The sequence below is a fragment of the Nelusetta ayraudi genome, unplaced genomic scaffold (assembly GCF_046127955.1).
Source record: "Nelusetta ayraudi isolate G7.1 ecotype Tasmania unplaced genomic scaffold, CSIRO-AGI_Nayr_v1 ptg000011l, whole genome shotgun sequence".
Lineage (NCBI taxonomy): Eukaryota > Metazoa > Chordata > Actinopteri > Tetraodontiformes > Monacanthidae > Nelusetta > Nelusetta ayraudi.
Genome location: NW_027466061.1, coordinates 7,128,386 through 7,149,577, shown reverse-complemented (window position 1 = coordinate 7,149,577; position 21,192 = coordinate 7,128,386). Strand labels below are relative to the sequence as shown.

The following is a 21,192-nucleotide window of genomic DNA, read 5'->3' as shown; positions in this document are numbered from 1 at the left end:
GTACATGTGCTGAAGACATCATCCAGAAAAACAACTGAGAAGATTACCAGCTACCATGGAGACTCGACAAGAGCCACTCGCAGTTGTGAGCTTTGGCCCACCTTCCAAAAGTATGATTTATGCAAAAGGAAATGAACGCAACGTGTTGCATTACTTGACTGCAATCCACAAAAGTTCAAGGCTTGTTTTTGCCATTATGTTTCAGGAGCGTGGAAATGTAATCTGAGAGAGTGAAATCATACCACCTACACTACTTACTAGACACAGAGGAAAAGTGGGCATGTGAGCTGCAGTACATGGGAAGTTGTCTCACATTAGATTTCAAACCTTTAGCAGTATTTTATTGAAATTTTCTCATTTTGAAACAACAAATTTGAAAAATGCACAGAGCTGGTTGTCAAAAGTTAAACATGCTCTCATACATTTTATTGCTTACATGCACAGGAAATGCAGACATGCCCACACAGGAAGGGGAAATGCTTAGTGTGAAACGATAAGAGTCTTCCTTAAGCAGTCAGCTGAGTGGCGCGGTTCCCTCGCTGTTATGTTCAATAATGAAGAACTGGCCTGTGAACTCTCTCTCTCTCTCTCTCTCTCTCTTTCTCTCTCTCTCTCCCCTACTTTCATGGGCTTGATGTTGTTTGTTGTACATGCCAAGTCTGATTTATGCCTTTGGAATTGAGGATAGATGCACTCCCACATGCACAACATAATTTAGCCAAAAAAGAAAAAAGTCAACAAAAGAAGGAATCATCTTAAATATTTACAGATGTGCTTAACCTTATTCTTGGCCTAAATAGTCTTATTCTAGTTCTCAATTAATTGTGTTTCAAATAAAAAACACGTTAGTCATAGATTTTGCTCGAGTTTGAAATGTGGCTTTTTTTATTGAGTGATATTTGATTCAAATTGCAACAAAGCTTGATGACAAATGCATGGCGGTCTTGCAGTTTTATGAAAATGTCACTCTTTACCTTTGGCCCGACTCTTCTTAAACTGATAAAAGAAAGCATAATCTAAACAGAGCAGCTGCTGTTTTATTTTCATTGCTAAATGAATCGTGGTAGAGACCTTTCTGACGTGTCAATAAAACACAAAACCAAACCACTGAATGAACTGCGAAGAGACAAAGCAATTTTTCACACAGTTTTGTTAACAACCCTGCGCCCTTGGCAGTCCTTATTTAGTCTATTCCCGCTCTTAACGTGGCTGTGAAGTACATCACCCTTTAGACACAGCAGCTGAGTAGCCAAAGGGGAGAGGCGGCAGAGGAGCGGCTGCAGCAGTCGACAAGTGACACCTCACTTGGGGTATTTGACAAACTGACACTCACTAATACAGAGTGTCAAATTCAGCTTGTCAAATACACTAAGTGGGGGGCCTGATCATCAACGACGGCTCTGTGAGGGTGGAGAGGACACAAAAAAGAAGATACACCAATACAGCTCAAAACATACATGATCAGATTACGAACATTACGAATAAAGTCAGTGATTTCAGCAAAAGATCTGCGGGGTTACCTTCGAACGTGTTGCCTCGGCAGCGCTCACAGCGTCGGATGTGCAGGCAGCTCGAGCGCGGCATCCGTCTTTATCTCTCACAGTGATGACACTGCGCTCAAGACGGGTCCGTTTGACCATTGAGCTTTGGCACAGCAAAAGGGAAGTCAAAACAGGGAAGATAAGTGCTCAACTAGCTCTCAGGAAATGTGTGGAAATAAAGTGTCAACATGTCATTGTTGTGAAATGCAGCTCGCAGCTTTTGATAATGGCTTGCCGAGGCGCGCCACAGCTCTCTGCACCTTTTGTGACATGCATGCATCTTTCCACTTTAATTATACAATTCTATCATTAATTATTTCCCTGCTTTTTCCAAAAAAAAAGAAAAAAGGGGGAGATAATTCACAGGGAGACTGTGAACACCTTAATGCATTGTTGATTCAGGGCTTAAACAGTGCACCTAATTAAGATCTTATTCATCGTCATTGTTCCTTGTCTTATTATCGCCCCATTTTAATCTCCGTCATTTGTGAGTGTCAGATGGATTTTGCTCCGCTGAAGTGCTCTCGGCCTCAGCGGCCACGGAATTGCTGAGTGCAAAGAGCTTTTAACATCATCAGTGTCCTGTTTTGTGAAAATGGGGCATTTTCATGCGAAACATTCTGACAGCAGGCCACAGTAGTGTGATAACTGCCTTGTAAAGGTTTTATTTCCCCTGCCATACTGCTTTTCACGAGCATGTACTAAAAAAAAAAAAAGAGAAAAAAAAGCAGGAGTGCTGCGTTAGTTCCTCATGTTACTCTGGACCAGTGCACTGTGACTCACTCACTTGACTTCCCTTTGCAGATGCATTATTGTAATGTACACTGTGAATGTCTAGGTGTTTAAAGTAAAGTAAAATATGCTTTTAATAGATGACACTCTCTATCTATCTATCTATCTATCTATCTATCTATCTATCTATCTATCTGTCTGTCTATCCATCTATCTACATCCGTTCAAGTTCCATTCTGAGGACTCGTCACTTAAATAATAACTTAAATAATTGATTTAAAATAATATTTTGAACAAGTGCAGTAATGCAGTGCGATGACATATGTGCGCGCACACACATACACATATACACACATTCACACATACATTTATATGTACATAGAACACATACAATGATTGTAAATGATTGTACATATTCTTCCATTTTCACTGCTTGAGTACATGCAATATCTGTTTCTATCTCTCACTTCGTCACAATCTGTCCAAATTATAAGTGTGTGGATTTTTCAGTGACAAAAATGCATTTTGAATCAAAGTGTATATTTAGTATTTCCAATCAAACTGGATTTAGTTTCTATTCACCATTTTTTAAAACAGATAGGTTTCTAGTATTTCAGAAATAGTATTGTGTTTTGCCGGGGTCCCCCAACCCTTTACAGGAGCAGAGCGGACTTTTCAGACTCATGACAGCAAAGTGGCAGTTCACTGTGTGAAACATTTCAACACTCCTCTCAGGCCACTTTTACCACAGATAAAGAGGAAGTGGTGGCAGGCTGATTAAAAGAGGACACCCACTCCCTTGACTGTTGAGAAAGATGGTTGCTTTCATTTGCAACGTCAATGAATTGACAGATGTAACCACACACAAAAAAAGTGGTGGAATTGTTCAAAAGACACTAATTCTTTACTGCAAAACATTGTTGCCCAGAAAAATTGGAGGGAGGATTTGTATTTAAACATGAACCAACAGTTCAAGGGAATTTAAAACTTGAGGGTGGGGCTTCTTTTCTTTTCTTTCCTTTTCTTTTCTTTTCTTTTTTTTTTACCCAAGACGTCAATATGAATCTGATTAAAGCAATTCACCGTGACTCAATCAACATAATTTTAATATATGCATTTTTTTTAAAATCTTTTTGAGAATGCACAGTTGTTGTTGCCTTCATGACCCATTGCATGATGTCGTGTTTGTTTTAAACATTTACTACAATGGCTTTTTAGTTCATCTTTTTAATCATTATTATTATTGCATTCATTTTAAACTCCAGGTAAGTCTATGTCCACAGTGGAGGAGAAAGTGGAGCTGGCATGTTGAGCATTGTTGACCTATGCCAGGGGTGGCCAAACTTTTGACTAGTGGGCCACGATGGGCTCTAAAATTTGACAGAGGGGCCAGAGCAGGAGCAGATGGAGTGTTTCGATGACCCCACTCATAGGAGAAAGAAATATGTCCTGGGATATGTAAAAAAAAAAAAAGTGTAATAATAATAATAATATCCATTGAAAATGAACAAAACGTTACAACAAATTATCTATTTTTAAAGTCCCACGGTATTGAGGTCTTTAATGAAATGATTCTAAAAACACTGAATCATTTCTTTAAATTCGGCGGGCCGGATTAAAAAGGGCAGCATATGGCCCCCGGGACGTAGTTTGCCCATGCCTGACCTCGACGATGACAAGATTTAGGCGCCACCCTGTGGTTAGAAATAGTACTACACCGGCGATGGCGACTTCAGTGCTGAATCAGATCAGTTCAAACTGAGGTGCAAAATGAGGACGGATGTTGCTTCATGTGAAATAACGTGGTGACCCAGTTTAATTAGAGAAAGCAAGAATTAAATTCAGAAAACAGGATCGATTTGTATTTTTTTTATTTATTGGTCAAAGGAAGACTTGAAGCAGCAATCTGATGGACAAATCTGGTCAAGGCACTGTCTGTCAATTTACAATATTACTTTTGCCTAGCTTTCAGTCTTTTTTAATTGAAGTTCAAAACATTCGAATGTGTCTTCTAATAAATTTCCATCAGGTAACTTGAGTTCAAATTGTGCTTGATCCTTGCTCAAAGGCTATGGTCACATGGTGCTTCGTGGGTTACAGCATTATAAAAAAAAGTTATTGTCAAAGGCATTGGAAAGGTATTCAAAAATAGCGACAACTGCATTTTTTTTTTTTTTTATCCATCATGGAAAATGCAAGAACTACACGCAGCAGTTGGCAAAAAATTGCTGTATATCAAAATGCAGCTTGGTACAAATGACAGATGAAGAGAATAACAAAAGAAATATTTGTCACTAGAATTACATTCATGTCGAAGTTGCAAAATAGTGAAAATAAATCTTTCATACCTCTAACTTCTAAATAACTGAGAACAAGCAAAACCCTTTGGCATGCTGGGAAAACAGCTTGGATTTGATGGCACGGAGATGAATTGTGTACAATTGGGGGGTTGAAACTTGGATTTGGAAACACTACATGAGCAGAATAAGCACTGCGGGGTGTTGCTTGTTCTATCACAGCAATCAGTATATTTTCTTTCGGAACAAAAAAGGAAAAACCTGTCACCTCTGACATTGAATTCATGGTACAAAAATATCCTAAGCGGTGTCTATCTTTCACCTTACACAATTTCATCACATCTATAAAAAAAAAAAAAAAAGAAGAACCTCCAAATTACAAAATACACAAATTGAACTAAATACATACAGTATATGATGAAATGCGTGCATGGTCAATTAAATTACTTTTCTTATGTGCTGAATTCTAGCTTTAATAGGAAAACAAAACACAGCAAAGCACTTCAGATTCGACTACAGCTTTTCACTTTACAACTTGCCACAGTACAGTAAAAAGTATTATACCTCAGGTTGGACTGATAATATAAATTCCCAAAAATTCTTTACGATTATCAGTCAACGCCCTCGCTAATGAGTCCAATTGAAGTAATTTGGTCTCTGCAGAGAATTTCATTTAGTCAGGGCAGGCTAAAAGAACTAAGCTGACTAATTATTTTTATTACAGTATTCTACAAACTGTGATGTATTTCATTTTGCCCCCCCAAAAATATTTTTTTCATTACACTGGTTAGGTTGAAGGGATCCTAAAAATAAAAATAATAATAAAAAAATCCTTCACGTGACATTGTGAGTGAAGTGTGAATACTGTTTCATCTGTGGAGAACATAAAGAATATACATGTACAGAAAAACAACACTGCTGATAATGCTCCACACAGACACTTCAGGGTCATATCATAGGTGATTATGACCTTTGAGAAGATTACAGTGCATTTGCTCGTAATACAACAGGCAGCAGATTAGTCAAATATTATCATCGTCTGGAAAAAAAAACAAAATTCCAGCTCTCGTGTGTCTACAGGCCGACTGAAATTTGGTCTTTGAGCCCTTTTTCTTCTGAAATGTCGGAGTAAAAAAAGAAAATGTTTTGCGTGAAAAAGAAATTTTGAACAAAATCACTGCTAACATGCTACATGAAGCCATGAGGAGGAATGAAGTCATAAAAATACAGTATGTCCCTTTTCAACCAGTGACTTGCCTAAATTCAATGTTAGGAATGATAACAAATGGACTCCTGTGAGGTCCATATTTGTACATTTGTGGCCACGCTTGTGCAACTGTGTCACGTCGCACATTGGATTTATTTGGGTGCAGAGGAAACAGCGTAAGAGAGGCAGGCCTGCAGTCCAGGCGGAGGAGCCCAGCGGCGTGGGCTTGGCGTGCGTGCGCGCGCACGGGCATCACATGCACTCAAACTCGTCGATGCGCTGTTTGGTGTTGCCCGAGCGGATCTGTCTGAGGGTCTTGTACTTGTCCCGTCCGGCTTTCATGTTCTCAGCGTGGATGACGTCGTTGACCGTTTTCTTGCTCTCATCCCGAGCGTTGGCCAACTCTGAGCTCAAAGCCTGGGAACACAGTCGGGGAACAGCCGTGTCAAATCGGGCAAACATCTGCGAGGGCTGCGAACTTTGTGTGGCAAACAAATTTGCAATCTTTTTATTTTCTAGTCAACACATCATGTGAGGTCAATGGTAATCTATTATTCTCTTTAGTCACTCCAAATCTGTTTTGATCGTTCCGCAACTCAGCGCCAGCTGTTACTTGGGATACACTGTGTATTGGTTGTGGCCAGAGTTTTTCAAAGGCTCACTGGGTACATTTCAAAGGGAAGTTTGAAGAGAAACGACAGATGCAGAAGTCTATAAAAATAAGACTTGGTTGCATTCTTTTTGGTAACAATAAGTAGTAAATAAGTATTTGTGCGGAAGTGGCCTCATTGTGACCACAATGAGGATCTGCTTAAAGTTTCAGACTTGTTGTTTTTGTTTTTTTTTAATAAATCACACTGAGAGTGACTAGCAAAGCAAATGCGAACAGATGTCGGTCTGGTTGCCCCAGTTTGCACAGTATGTTGCCACGCTCACTTTATTTTGGCTCAGTCCAGAGATGCGGCACAGATGTTGTTAAGCCAATAGCAAGCTTTACTTTTGTCAATAAAACTACTGTTATGAATAGTAAAATTATTGATAAATGAATAAAGTATCCACCCGCCAAAATAAAAGCAATGTTTTCAATGTGGAGTGAATCAGTCAAATTTCAATGCATCCCTGGAGTTTATCGTCACAATAAATCTGTGTGACATTTAGGTATAATAGTGGGAGGACTCACAAGTAGATGCTTCTGCAAGCGCTCATTCTTCTCCGCCTCAGTCATGCGCTCCTCCTCGCTGCGGTCCTTGTAGGTGGAGGCGGCCGAGAGCTCGGCGCTGGCCTCGGCGCTGTCCTCGTCGTTCTCGTCGTGCTCGTTCTCGGCGTTGATGGGCTCCTGGACGTGAGCTGCCATCACTTTGTTTTTCAGCTCTTCTTTGGTCTTCACCAGGTCCTCCTGCACCGTAGTGGCCTGAGGGAGCACAGGGCCACCATGGGTTAACAAATACACACACACACAGACACACGCACAAGGCATCACAATTTTAACATTACCAATTTGGAAATCAGAAGTTGTGTCTGTCTACACTGGTATCAGCACAGGCAGAATATTTAAAGGTGGTCAGGATAACAATTAAAAAAAATATATATATATATTAAAAAAAATCCACTGACAGAACTTTTGGACAAGTGCAAAATTAAAGCCTGTACTTTCCAGAGAATATATATGGTGAATAAATCAGGATGTAACACAATTTATGAATCCAAAATATTGACATTCAGGTGAGTTCGTCGGTTGACAAACCAGCTGAGCATTTCCACAGATGTCTAAGCAGAGCAGGGGCCTGAGTAGCGACGCTGAAGTTGTCACTTTTCTGCTGGACATGATGCCCAGCTGACAAACTCTACATACATACTAGCTAATCTGTCTGAACACAACAGCTAACGGCAGTCTGGACCAGCGCTGTCATCAGTAATAGAATGGATTCTAGCATCTTCATCTTCTTTAACAATTGCACGTCACTGACTAGCAACTTATCAGAGCTATTGCAGAGTCAACCTCAAGGTGGTGCTAGAGGGGAGCAAACTGTCCAGGGAGAATGAGATTTAGTGACTCATCGTTTCAGCTTCCTGTTTGACTATATACTTGTGTATTGAATTTAGACGTGAATTTGAAAAAAATAAAATAAAAACTGAAATAATATTAAAACAAGGAGACAAGCACCTGCCTTTAGAATAGTATTTAGTTTACTGGAAACTCATTTTAAAGTTGGAGTGAGTTGAGCAACTTGGATTGTAACTCCTCTATGACGCCAAATGGAATTTCACCTGAGCGATTGCCAAAAATGCATAACATGGAAACCTCCAATTAGCGCCGCAGCCTTGGAGGAGGGTCATAGCAGCGCGCCAGAGGTCGAAACAGGATTTCCTCTCGAGTGAACGTGCGCCGCTGCTAAAAGCGCGAGTCGACCCCGCCCTTGAAAACGAGGGAGTGGGCGGCTCAACTGTGCGTGGCTATTACCAAAAAAGACTTGAGGCGAGCTGAGAGCTCCCACCCCTCCCAGCAAGACGCACGGCGAGACCCCAAGAATGTCCGTCTCCAGCGATTTAGCGAGGGAGGGGTCGTGTTGTCAGACAGAGATGATGTCATGGACGGTTTTGAAATGGCTGCTGTGGTCCTTTTGTTTTCTAACTACGTCATATGACCCATGAGACCCATTGTTTTGATAATATTGCCGCCCTGCAATTTGGATAGAATTCTCCCTGGCTTTTTAAAGGCGCAGCAGCATGAGAGATTTAGTAATGTTTCATGGCGACGGCAAACAATGTTAGCGCTAATCCCTGTTCTGATGTCTCACTTGATCTCACTTTGTCAGCAGAGAATCAAAAAATCCCAATGGATCAACGTCCTGGGCAACTACATGTTTTAGCTTGCAATATTCAAAAAAGAGATTTGAGTGACTTTGTCCAGCTTGTTTATTCTTGCTTCCATTTTCATGCCAGCAGATTACTGTAGACGCTCCACAGGAGAACTTTTCATATAAGAGAAACTCAGATCCAACCTTCTCCTGCCACTGCAGCGCCTCCTCTTCCTTCTTCTTCTTGGCGTCCTCCAGGAGGGAAATCTTTGAGGTGAGATCAGCCAGCTCTGTGGCCTTTGGAAAGGAGGACATGCACCACTTTTAGAACTGGGTCCGTCGGCGTCAGAAAGCGGTGGGCAGCTAGGTGGGACTCACCAGGTGCTCTTGGTTCTTCATCTGGTTCTCGGACTGCTGCAGCAGCGTGGCCTTGGCGTCCTCGGCGCACCTCAGGTCCGACTCCAGGCGCTCGGCCTCCACCTGAGCCCTCTTCCTCTCCTGCTCCAGTTCCAGAGCCTTCTGCGTTTGCTGCTCCAGCTCTGTGGTGACACACAAAGAGGAGCCCTGAAGGTTTAGCACCCCCCTGCACTCACTTTGATGAGAGGCCCTGAAGATCACTCACCCTGCTGGGCCTTCTTGGTCTGCTCCTCGATCTGCTTCAATCTCTCCATCAGCTCTTCCTTTTCCTTTTCAATCTTCTCCTTCTCCTTTTCTGCCACCTCTCTTTTCCTCTTCTCGTTCTCCAACAGAGCTCTGGTCGGAACAGAGACATGCAAGTGAGGTGTTTTCCGTACGCATCGCAGGCACTCGGTGGAGATTATCTTTTAAAATTGAATGGTTGGTGCACAGCACGGTGGATTTAGTTCCTTCTGCTCTCTCTCACCTCTCCATCTTCTTGTGGTTCTTCTCCTCTCGAGCCTGAGCTTTCATCTGCTGCACTTCGATGGTGTCCGGCTTGCGGCGCCGCATGTACAGCTCATGGTTGCCCATGCAGAGAGCCAGGATGCGCTTGTTGATGCGCAGTCTCGGAGCGTAGAATACAAAGTCCTGAAATGAAAAATAAAAAACTCAAATATCTATAAAAGCGGCAACATCAGGGAGGCGTCATGACGAGCGAGACAGGCTGACGATGTGCTGGTCTCAATCCAGGTTTAACCTACAGGAGCTTTCTTGTCGATGGGTTTGATGACAAATTTCTTGTCGTTGAAGGAGATGTTTCTGATCTCACTCCAGGGAAAGCCGATCTTCGGGGTCATCCTGGTTGGGAGAGAAACCTTGTTCATGCTGCTTCTGCTTACGCCACCAGGTTACTGCTCCTGTTACGAAATCACCTACTTATCATTCTGCTCGTAGATGTTGAGTCCCAAGGCGTCCACTCCCAGCCACAGCTCAGTTCCTTTCTTATTCTTGATGTTGAAATAGTTGACCCCGTACATCTCCAGATCTTGGGCTATCTTCAGATACTCCATCATGGATTCCTCTCTGTGGACCAATGAGACTCAATCTTAGAGACTAAGGGAGGCGTCCTGAAATAGTAGGCGCTCTGGAATGTTAAAACACAGGGAGGTCTTCCCTCTTATCTCAAAGCATTCCTTATTAGATAACCAAGAAATTGCAGGCATGCACTCGACTGTCAAACACCGATGACAAGCTCAACCTTTTCTGACCTGACACAGAACTCTTCTTAAATCTGAGGCAAAGCAGTCAATTTTCTTAGCCAACAGCTCCAACCACCTCCACATTAGCGCCCTCTGGCAGTTATACACTCTTACTCTCCACAAATCTTCTTCACAAGGGAAAGCCTTGGGTCCCATTTAATGTGAAACTGCCGTCAGTTCTGATAAAAGTAACATCTTTAAGACTAACAGCTAGCCGGGCTGCTTGCAGTACTCCTATTTTTCTTTGCAGCTAAAGCAACTATTACATGACCTGTCACACCGCCGAGCAGTGAGACCTTTGCGATTGTCAGTTCCTGGTTACCTCATCATGCTCTTGTGCTCCTCGTGCCACACCTGAATGCGCTCCTCCCACTGGTCCTTGTTAAGCTTGTGCTGGTCCAAAACTCTGAAAGCGCGACATACCAGATTATCAGAGATCATGTGCGGGAACACAGCTCCGGATCGCCGCCTGAGCCCGAACCTGTTTTTTACCTCTGAGGGAGCAGCTGCTCGCTGGACAGGTAACCAGGCGTGTGCACCTCCTTGTTGTAGTCGGCATACTTGGCCTGCACGGCGTAGGAGGCCAGGAGGACCGCTGTTTCTGGGGGGCAGTAGATGTCGTCATTGAGGATGCCCTCCTTCACCTGCAGGAAGAAGAGCCGCTGCGTGGCGTCCTGGATTAACTCCTCCGACACATCCTCTGGGAAGAACTTGGCACGAAACTTGAACAGCAGAGGGCTTTCCTTCCTCACATCCTGGGCTGTCACCTAAAATACATCAGCGTGGTTGATGGGTGCGATTGTTACCTTTTTCGAAAAAAACACGGAGCAGAGGAAACCTGCAGGCTTTAGTGTTCTATTGTTGTAAAGCAAAGCTCCAAGCCCACCTTCTTGTTGAGCTTCAGCCATGTGGAGAAACCCTTTGTGTCCTGATACTGGAGTCCGAAGTACCAAACCTCCCGAAGGCCAATAGTCTTAACAACCTGGAAGCGCAGAGGAGGATAGAAGGTTGTTAACAACAGAATTTAGCGATCAACAAAAGGCAACAAGCAGGAGTTTGTTCTACAACACTACTAATACAGGTCTGCATTGTAAACGCTCAAGTGGAGGACAGACATGAACCATATGCATATATCATACCTGGTCAAACAGCTGTTTCCCAGTTGTGTTTGGCTGAATGGCAAACTCCAGTTCAGCGTCCATCGTGGTGACTCTTACACTAATCTGATTAAAATAAAGAACAATGTGGAAGATAAGATATTGTGCGTTAATAATGAAGAACTTAATTAGACAAACTTAATTATTACCAAGTGGTAAAAATAGACGCATTTTTTCATCAGTTGAGTTATTTAAAGGTAAATAAGATTTTCACTTGATGGGTTCAGCCGCAACCTGACCAATCGACTCGTCCAAGCATCCTCACAGGAAGAAAACTTATACGTGACATATTTAAGATTCATTTGAGACGGTCTTTCCCGCCTTTTTCTCAGTGTGTCCCCTGAACTCGTCAATCTGGCTCTGCCTCAGTGCTCAACTTTATCTACAGGAAGTAACCACATCCTCTGGCGGCTGGGTCCTGTGCGACACTGCTACTGCGAAACGTTGAGCTCGCATCCTGTCATGACTCTAGTGACAGCTACAGCTACGTGCTAAGCTACTGACAGCAACTGGGCCAGTTTCTTCCAGATAGCGTTGCCCTGCTCGTTCAGAGCAACCCAGAACACAATTACCGGTAATTAACCTCAAACTACCTTCCAGCAAAGTCAAACAAAGTGGAGTGTGGACTTGTTGAACTGACTGGGTATGCACTTCTCATTTCTCTGGCCACAAGGGCATCATGCAGTGCTACTGGGGAGCAGCTCCAGGCGGAGGCCCGCGTCTGCCCTTGACAACAATGGGACGCATTATTTCCCAGTTGTGGGGATGATTAGACTTGCGTTCTTTCCCATTTATGTCAACTGGAACTCATTCTCTGCCTTGGACACTTGCCCAACTTGTCACTTCCTGTCGTCCCCCAGAGGTTGGAGTTGTGGCTGAAGATACTGTTCGACTCCACTACAGGGGAGGTGGCTGCTCTCAGTCTGAGACACAGGTCTGCTCAAACTGGGAGTTGTCACATGCAACAAGCTGTAAGTGCAGATGAAGCTCATGACCACCTTTTGGGGAGTTTATGTGGTTTCACTTCCTGAGTTAGAGGCGACAATGTCACACAAAAAAGGAACTCAGCTCATAGATGTGCTGCCTGGCTAGGGTGTGTCTTGTATGGCCAGCGTTCAACACTTGGGTTCACACACTATTATTAGCACACACTCAGAAAACACCCCGCTCAGCCCTACAAGAGTTTCCATTCCATTTTTTTAACCAACGCAAAACTAAGATCTCAACAGTAAAATGAGCATGGTATTCAGAAAGGCATGAAAGTCAAAGTTATTTTAAGAGGACCTGTTTTATTTGTCAAGCCAAGTCATTCATTCATGATTAATCTTTTCAACTGGATACAGAGCGGACAGGAATCTCAATGACTATCTAAGTGTGATTCACTTTGCCTGTGGATCTGAAAGGAGCTTCATTAAAAGCCAGTTACAGATTTATTTTCTTAATCAAAATAGCAGACGTACAAACTGAGCAAAACTCACATCTGAAGGCAGATGTGTTCACGGACTTTGCGTGCTCACAGGCCTGGACGACAATGTCATAAATGTATTAACTTTACCCAATCATTCCAGACTCTATATAAGCAGAACTGAAAAATGTTTTACTGTTGAAAAGTGTGAACGCAGGCCATCCAGCCTGTAAGCGGAGGTGAAACTGCTGAAACCATGGAAGCAGTGAGGAAAGTGCAGATTAATTGTTTTCCCACATCTGTCAAGTAATCTCTGGGAAAACTCACAGTGTCTGAAACAAGAAGCACCCACTTATTTATAAGCAAGAAAAATGAGTGTGCTGGCTGCCAGCAGAAGGATCTTAAAATTATGTTGATGACAAAATGTTATTTGTATGGTACCCGGCTTATTACAGGCTGCTTCTGACAGGAACTTTGGGAAATGTTGTTAATCCTGAGTCATACATTTTGTAGCATTCACAAGGCCAGCCGCTAAAGTTCAACAATAGCCTCTCCTTTGTAACCATAGTTACCAAAACTAACAGAGTGCAGTCTTGTGCAAGTGTTACATTAAATGATAACGCGGACAAAGCAAAACCCCCTAGTGAAACCATGGGACAAAGAGTGAACAGTCTACCGTGTGCCGCAAAGGCCTCACGCTAACTTTTCCGGGAAATCATAAGAAATGCCTCGGGAAAAAGTGCTTACAAGGCACGACTTGGTTTGCAGTAAGCAATAAAAAAAAGTGTCGATGTTACTTGAATCCTGTCTGTGTTTTTTGTTTTTTTTAAAGAGAGAGATAGAGGTTTCCACTAACAGAATATTATCAATGTTTATGGGGGAAAAACACCCTCTTCCTGTCCACTGTTCTGTCGAGCCAGTTGTTGGGTGCTGGACATAAAACCCTGAAGAGGGAGGGGCTGAACAGAGAGTTTGTGACAGGAAGAGAAAGAAAAGCAAAGAGGATGAGTTCAGTCTTCTCCGGGGACTGAGAAGAGGAACTGTTTCCTGTCCAATGTGGGAGAAGAAGAGACTATCAAAGAATGAAGTCTAGACGCTTCACTGCCTTCCGCTACTCCGGGATCAATAAATTAAATCTGGTTTCTTTATAGCTTCCTTCATTTTGTTATCTTAATATATTTATCTGGGCTGTCTTTGCTTTTGCCTACAAAGTCAAAGTCACCTTCCACATCCTTCACCAAACCAATGATTCGCCTGTGACACTCTACAAAGTCGCAATTTTCCCCCCAAAAATATTGGGAATATAATTCAATCTTTCAATAAAGCCTGCTTTCTATTTATTTGGCATTCAGAAGAGTAACTGCCCTCTCTGGTTGATCCAACCCGGGCAGTATTTCAGCAGGTCAGTGGGGTATTTACTTTCCCCAAAGCATTAGTGAAAGTGCTGCGTTAATCCTTATTTGTTCCTCCAAGAACCAACCACAGTAATTCTTGGCCGACTTAGTTGTTTTACTGGAGAGCAAAGGCACATCAGCAGATGCGGAGCAGAACACCATGTTTACTACACAAAAACACAACACGTCCACTAACACAAACCACCAGCTCCTCTGTTTGCAGTGTGCGGTAGCAGTATTTTCTTGTGGACCACGTCTGCAGCTCTAATTTACTTGTGGAATCATTTTCACATCATCTTCACAGCGCAGTTTCTTTTGTTATTTATAGCGATGACAGTATAATAACATTATACATTACAATAACAATATAATTTTCATAATATCTGAATGACACTGAGGTTGGGTTATTTTTTTGTACAAACCAATGATTTAAATACCAGCTACCGTAACAAAGCATATAAATAATATGGAAAATTGAATGGATTAATAAGGGGAAAAAAACTTACTTTCAAATGTTTGATTTTCCCACAACCTCTGAATAGGGGGGCACTGAAGTAGCCATTTGAGCGAAACCCAAAACAGTTCTGATTGTGGTTTTTCTAGCAACTCTGCCTCCACACAGTGCTAATCTGCTCTGCTATGTGTGCCACAGACCCATTTAATCCCCCCACATGCAGCTTGCATACCTCTGGGTCTTTCCATTGAACATTTCGGCAAAGCCACTCTTGTTTGCCTCTTCAAACAACACTCTTGCACCTATTCCTATTTAAATGGTGAGTAACACTTAAATTTGTCTATTTTGTTGGCTGTATATCTACTGGCAGATAAAACAGATACTCATATGATACAGTCAGGAACAGTTTCCATAACTTTTGTGAGTGACAAATTGTTCTACTAAAATTATCTACTAAAATTGTTCTAGAATGTTCCTTTTCCAAAGGCGATTTAGCACTGTTTTTGATAAACATGACCTGTATTTTGTTTTTACAACTTAAGTTCTAAGAATGTCAATAAATAAATAGATTGTCTGAAAAAGAAATCATTTTTAACTGCGCAGACACAACAAAGCCTAGCCAAGCAACATGTCCTTGACTCTTAAAAGCTATGGAAATATTACTATCACTAAACACTAATAACCTGAAAACCACAATATACCCTGAACCTCTGTGATCTGCTGTCACAGTCTAAAATGGAGCATGGTATGACTGAGGAGCACGACGGAGGAAGGCAGGGAGGAGAGGCAGCCTGCCTGACTGTAATGTGAAAGACCATATAAGGCTGTAAGGCGAGGAAATTACCAGAGAGGAACTGATGTAAGTGCAGAAAACTTGAGTCATAGCACAACTTCCTTGGGAAACTGATGCACTTCCAAGTGGAATTCATCAGACAGTTTCTCAATAATAACTGCTTTTTGTTTTTTCAAAAACCCAGTTGAATTTACCCAGTTAAAATTTAAGATACATTTATTAAATTTATATTTCATACTGTTGCAAAAACATTTGCAGTATATACTTTTGGTATTAAACTATCCTTCAACCATAGATACTGCTGCCTCAACGCGTTTATTTTTCATTCACTGTGTCCGTTTGTTGTTGTATGTATGTGTAAGTTTGCATATTACGGAGCGGGGCAAATCTCTTATCCTCTATCTTGCAACAAGTCTGCACATTATCTGTGATTTCACTAGCATCACTGCCCCTCAGGGACACTGACTGATTCTGTGTAATGTACATTCTGAAAGCACAGTGATCATCATCACAAAGAACAAAGTGTCCATCCATTTAATGTTTTTAACATTGGCAACACATCACAGGCTGCTCGGTAATGAATAGAACATATTGTCTCCTGCAGTACTTTGTGCTCATCATTCATCGCCTATGTTTACTCTGAGCGAGTCCTGCTGTTTCCTTCAGACTGTCCATTCTGTCTGGGACATGTTTCCTCTTTTCTATCTCTAAGTTCCGTACAGCCTGAGGCCTCAACCTCTTTTCCCGCTATACTGTATGTCCAGGTCTGTAAGCCTGGTTGCCCAGCAGCATCTTTTGAGGCCTCCGACATCCTCAAATGCAAACTCAGTAGCTGCTGCACATTTTGTGGGGCCTTAGCACGAGGGCTGACAGGAAGTGAAGGACTACGAATGAGTATCAAGGGCGTTGGAAACACGTGATCTAAAATAAAATAAATGTTACTGTGCAAATTTAAAAGTCATAACCAAATATGCTAATAATTTAACCTAAAAAAACAAAATACATTATAATGTATGCTCTAATACTGTTTTTTTTTTTAGCACAAATTCTTTTTTTTATTATTTATTTACTTTTATCTAATAAATACATTATTTTGCAGTTATAGAAAAGAAAAGTATTGTTGCTATTTAGATCTACACATATCACATACCAGGATGCTATATATTTTTCTTTCTGCTTGACAGCTGAAAAACTTTACCCAGGAAGTACAAAGACGGAAACAATGGTGCAGGAAGAAAGGGCACACAATCTATTTGTGTTTCAGTCTCTGATAGGGAGCACAGTTCCTCGGTCAGAGTTCAGAACCCCATTTGCATGATTCATGAGCAGTTAGACATGTAGAAGTGTTGTGAGTGTTTACAATAACCCTCTGGCCGTTTATATGGCCATTTTGACAGCAACTACCATGGCAATGCTGATGATGTGAAGCATTAGAGTTGAAAGCAAAACTACATTTAATCTAATCTAATCCTGCTTCAGAACAAGTAAATTGCACTGCAGACATCTCAATTTTTTTTTCAACATCATTAAAACAGGTGGCAGGTTTGACGTTATTGTTTTACATGTGTGTGCATGACAATTTTTAACCTGGTCGAGAGTATGTTTCACAAAATGCCTAGATTATAAAATATAAAGCATTGCGCCGAGTCATCACCCCCCTATTCGTTCCTCTAATGAAATGCGATGGATTAAAAACCCCACTTTCACTTCTGTTCTGCTGCTGATGGAGACATAAACCGGCGGGGTGTCTGCCTGTGTGCCTGACTGACTCGCCTTCTCTTTGTTCGTAGGTAGCCCAACACAAGTCAACCAAGTTTTTGCGTTGAAGGGAGAGGGGCTTTCTCAGTCGATATCACAGCAACGAAACAAAATGCACCTCTAAGTTAAGCGCCTTCATTTTGTTTCACATTTTGGCCGCCACAGCTGGCCTGAGTGACAGGCCAACATCAGAGCCTCTCTCCCTGAATCAGGGAGCTAGTAGCCGGCGAGCTAGCCGTCCACGGACCGAGCCTCACTCCCTCCCTCCAGGCTAGTGCAGGCCAGGCCCGTGCAGCTGTTTTCACCGGACAGCGGGCCCGTGGATGTGAAATTCCGAGTCCAAGGAAGTAGTTGGGGGGAGAGAAAGTTGTTAAAATCGTAAAGGAAAGAAAGCAGCTCGCTGCCGGGAAGGGCCGAGTGGGGCTGGCTGGCTGGCTTGGCTGAGTGAAAGATGTGATTTTTTTTATTTTTTTTTAAGGGCGCTAATTTAGTGGCCCGACAGGCGGGAGCGCGCGCGCGCACGCGTGCCTATGTAACGGAAAGTACCCCTAGTCATCCGCGTGCGAGTTCGAAGGAACGTTAACGGTTTTGTAAAAGGTTGTTAAAATAAAAAAATCAGCCGAAAATGTTCAGTGTGCTCAATTTCACGGCAACTGGTGACTCGGGCTAGGGGGGAAAGGCGAGTCCGGATTCACATTTTACCACGAAAAAAATAGAAAAGAAGCGAACAGAAAGAGAGTTTTTTTACGGGATAATGGGGCTTTAATTCTTACCGTCTTCGGCATCTTTGCGTTCTTTCACGTCCGATCCTTCTTTGAAATGAAAAACAAAATCTTAAATAAAACCACTTAGCGAGAGAAAGAGAAAACTTTTTCCCATCAGAACAACGGCGCCAATAAAAAACGCCTTTCCGGTCGAGAAGGGGGTGGGTCGCTACTTTTTCCTCTTGATGTGCAGATCTTCTCCCAATCTCAGACTGCTTGATATGTCTTCTTTGTTATACCTTTGAGTAAAATGGACTGGAGCTTAATTTCCTGCTAACGGTACCCTCGACTGCATAAAAAAAACCACACCCAGGCCGATGACAGGACAGCAGCCAAGCCAGACTGAGAGAGAGAGGCTTCAGGCCAGCAGACTCCGCCTGGCTGCCGCATCATCATGTACATCATCACCATCATGGCCGCGGTGAGCGGTGTTGTTCCACTCTGCTTAAAAAAAATTTTTTTAAATAAAGTTCTGCAGCTCTCACCATTGCTGAATTAAATCGACTCCTGTGCAAAACGGCTTAGTAAACATATTTTTCTCTTTGACTTTTAGCAAAATCGACGAGGATCTTATGCTAAAAAAAATTAATAAATGTTTTTGCACTCAATCAAGGTACTTAATCGGTAGTGTTTGTGTCTTTTATTCAAAACGTTTGAGTACTGAGCAAGAATGAGATATGTACTCTATATAGTGCCCTACAAAATCAACAAATCTGTTTATTTGTTGTTCATTTCTGTGGGCGCTTTGTTTCCTCCATGGAAATGCAAACGAACAATACGTAAAGCGTGGTGGCGTCATAGGACGTCCGTACGTGTCTCCCGGAAGAAAGGGAGGTAAACAAACCCGTTCAGAGAGTAAAGAGAGAATCTCCGGTTTGACTGTGGGTCATTTCATTGGGAAAACTGCAATTATTCCTGTCGATCAGCCTAGCATCTTAGCCATGAGGAACGCTGCTCTTACACCAAGGCAAGGTTTCACCGACTGTCTTGCACCACCTCAGGCCCACTTCTGGAGACCACGTGAAGTCAACCCAGTTCCATCAGAGTGACGTGATGACGGACAACATCATGAAAGCAGACGAGCTCACTATGTTCAGCTGCTGATGTGTTGGACGGATGCTACTGTGACAAAAAATAAATAAAAGAAAAAAAATACTGTGCAGTGGAAGAATCTAATCTAAAATTTAATCTTAAATGGTTTTAAAATCTCAACAAATGAGACTCATCTGTTTTGTGATTTATTCACAAAAGCAATTTTTCTTCATTACCGTGATGATGAAGATGAGAGGAATGATGAGGATGGACAAATGAATGTAATGCCCTATGTCACCACAACCATACATCTCTATGGTCTTCCTCCAGGCGTCCTGCCTGAACGAAGAAGCTTCCTAGCATTAGTATTAGAATTACCACAGAATAACCACAGCTGGAAAATGTTCATACCTATTGTGTGACATTGACTTGCCAAACGTTGGAAGTTGTGGCAGAAGACTATGTTGACTCAACACTCCCAGGGCAAGATGACCTCCTACAGCCTCAACTCACTGAACAAGCAGCTTGCTGCAGCTGAATCAACAACAAGAACCTGTCTTGACATTCTATTGCATAAAGGTCAGATATCTTCTCTTTTTTAAATCATAAACGCTGCATGAATGGAGTGGCAAAAGTGACAAGTGACTTTAAGACTTTGATTTAATTATATAGTTTCTAAACTCCAGAAGAATAAAAATAATTATAATGATGATGGCTTGGATTTATATTGCGTTTTTGTTTTTTTGTTTTTTTTTTGTACCAGGGACTCAACATGTTTCCGAAAGAACAGATTTTCAAGAACTGACCTAGAAGTCACTTCAATTTCCAAGCAGTGTAAGTCTAATAGGCTTACATCATCACAGTGTTGTTTTTACCTTAAATTGAAGGTTTCAGAATATTTTTTTCATGAAATGTATGAGCATTTAACGTTGATGAAATATTAATGTGTCCATTTTGCTTTTATATATGTTTGTAATCTTTGACTATAGCATAGAGACGAATGAAGAGATAAAGTGAATATATACCCAGAACTTTCATTAATATCAGCAATGCTCATCTTTTTATAAAAGATAAAACACAGTTTGAAAAGAAGGCTATTTACTTTCTTTATTAATAGAGAAAAACACATTTTGTCATTAAGACTTACATTTTGTTTGAGCCCACAGACCCAAATAGTTGATTTTTGTATATTTTGGTCTATAAAAGTATAGCCTCCCAGTCAGCATGTATTACAATACTGCAGATCATCACAACACAAAGAAACTTGCTTTTGTATTTACCTTTTTACATCAACACAGACCCAATGGTCTACTCAAACAGGAGAGCAATATACTATGTTAGAAATGTGACCACTGCATTTCTTTGTTTTAGGAAAGCCAACAGTGTGATTCAAAATGTTTGCACATGTGTTAACCTGAGTATTAAACTTAACGTGTGTACAGTCATGCTTAACTTGTGTGACCCTTGTGAACTGTGCAAAACAACAATTCAGTTTTATAATGAAGGACTGAAGAGGATCAAGGCGTTCACAATTACCAGCGTACATCTTGTGTTCATACTAATTATCATTACAGACACGTAATGTGTGCACATCCAAACTCACTTTGGTTTTGACCTACAGCTATTACAAATGAACTGAACTCATTCTTTGAAAATAACTGTAGACCAGCACTTGCTAAAACCTACAGGCTCAACATTTTAAAACAACAGTAAGCAAATACAGCAAAAATCATGAAATTACAATTAGTGAATAGTTAAGTAGCAGAATAAGTCACAATTTAAAGAATCTCCATTGGTCAACACACAGGGTTTGTTGTTAAATCAACTTCTGAACACAATATTTTCCAATTTTGTTTAAATGAGAAGAGCACAAACATTTCACCATCAGGATAGGTATACATCTGTGTTTGGTGTTCATATACTCATAGTTTACATTGCAAGGAGAAAAGTTCATTTAAAATATAGAAGTCTTTACATGACAACTCACGTGTTGCCTCGCAAGAAATCATCTCTGACAAAGTCACCCCAAGAATAACTTTGGCTTGTTTTATTACGCAAAATAGATTCAAAAATATTGAAATTCCCATTTAAAATAGCATAAAGCAGACATTTCAGTTTAGAGGAAATAGATGCACTAAATCAAGGTGCACAAGTTACAACACAGAGTTTTTAGTATGTGAACAACTGAAATAACTGGTATTG

The 21,192-nt window shown here is 41.5% G+C and overlaps 1 protein-coding gene and 2 long non-coding RNA genes across 3 annotated transcripts; 1 reads left to right on the top strand and 2 right to left on the bottom strand.

Annotated features, from left to right (window-relative positions):
- Positions 1 to 314: 314 nt before the first annotated feature.
- On the bottom strand, positions 315 to 1,645 carry LOC142884589 (uncharacterized). Its single transcript, XR_012926183.1, has 2 exons — positions 1,521 to 1,645; positions 315 to 1,400 (listed from the first exon to the last, which is right to left on the bottom strand). It is a non-coding gene; the product is annotated as an uncharacterized LOC142884589 (long non-coding RNA).
- A 2,482-nt stretch (positions 1,646 to 4,127) lies between these two features.
- LOC142884588 (moesin a) lies at positions 4,128 to 18,308 on the bottom strand. The gene is made up of 13 exons (XM_076020341.1): positions 17,968 to 18,308; positions 11,373 to 11,456; positions 11,120 to 11,215; positions 10,726 to 11,000; positions 10,556 to 10,639; positions 9,911 to 10,057; positions 9,736 to 9,832; positions 9,459 to 9,622; positions 9,198 to 9,328; positions 8,954 to 9,114; positions 8,780 to 8,872; positions 6,958 to 7,188; positions 4,128 to 6,194 (listed from the first exon to the last, which is right to left on the bottom strand). The coding sequence occupies exons 1-13, from the start codon at positions 17,977 to 17,979 to the stop codon at positions 6,030 to 6,032; spliced, it is 1,740 nt and encodes a 579-aa protein (XP_075876456.1). The 5' UTR covers positions 17,980 to 18,308; the 3' UTR covers positions 4,128 to 6,029.
- A 1,143-nt stretch (positions 18,309 to 19,451) lies between these two features.
- LOC142884587 (uncharacterized) lies at positions 19,452 to 20,442 on the top strand. Its single transcript, XR_012926182.1, has 2 exons — positions 19,452 to 19,569; positions 19,754 to 20,442. It is a non-coding gene; the product is annotated as an uncharacterized LOC142884587 (long non-coding RNA).
- The last annotated feature ends 750 nt before the right edge of the window (positions 20,443 to 21,192 follow it).

Excerpts from the sequence above, each read along its gene's own strand:
- LOC142884588 (XM_076020341.1), bottom strand. Across the intron at positions 9,833-9,910 it reads ATCTACGAGCAGAATGATAA|GATGACCCCGAAGATCGGCT; the intron begins GTAGGTGATTTC and ends TCTCCCAACCAG. Across the intron at positions 9,623-9,735 it reads CCATCGACAAGAAAGCTCCT|GACTTTGTATTCTACGCTCC; the intron begins GTAGGTTAAACC and ends TTTTCATTTCAG.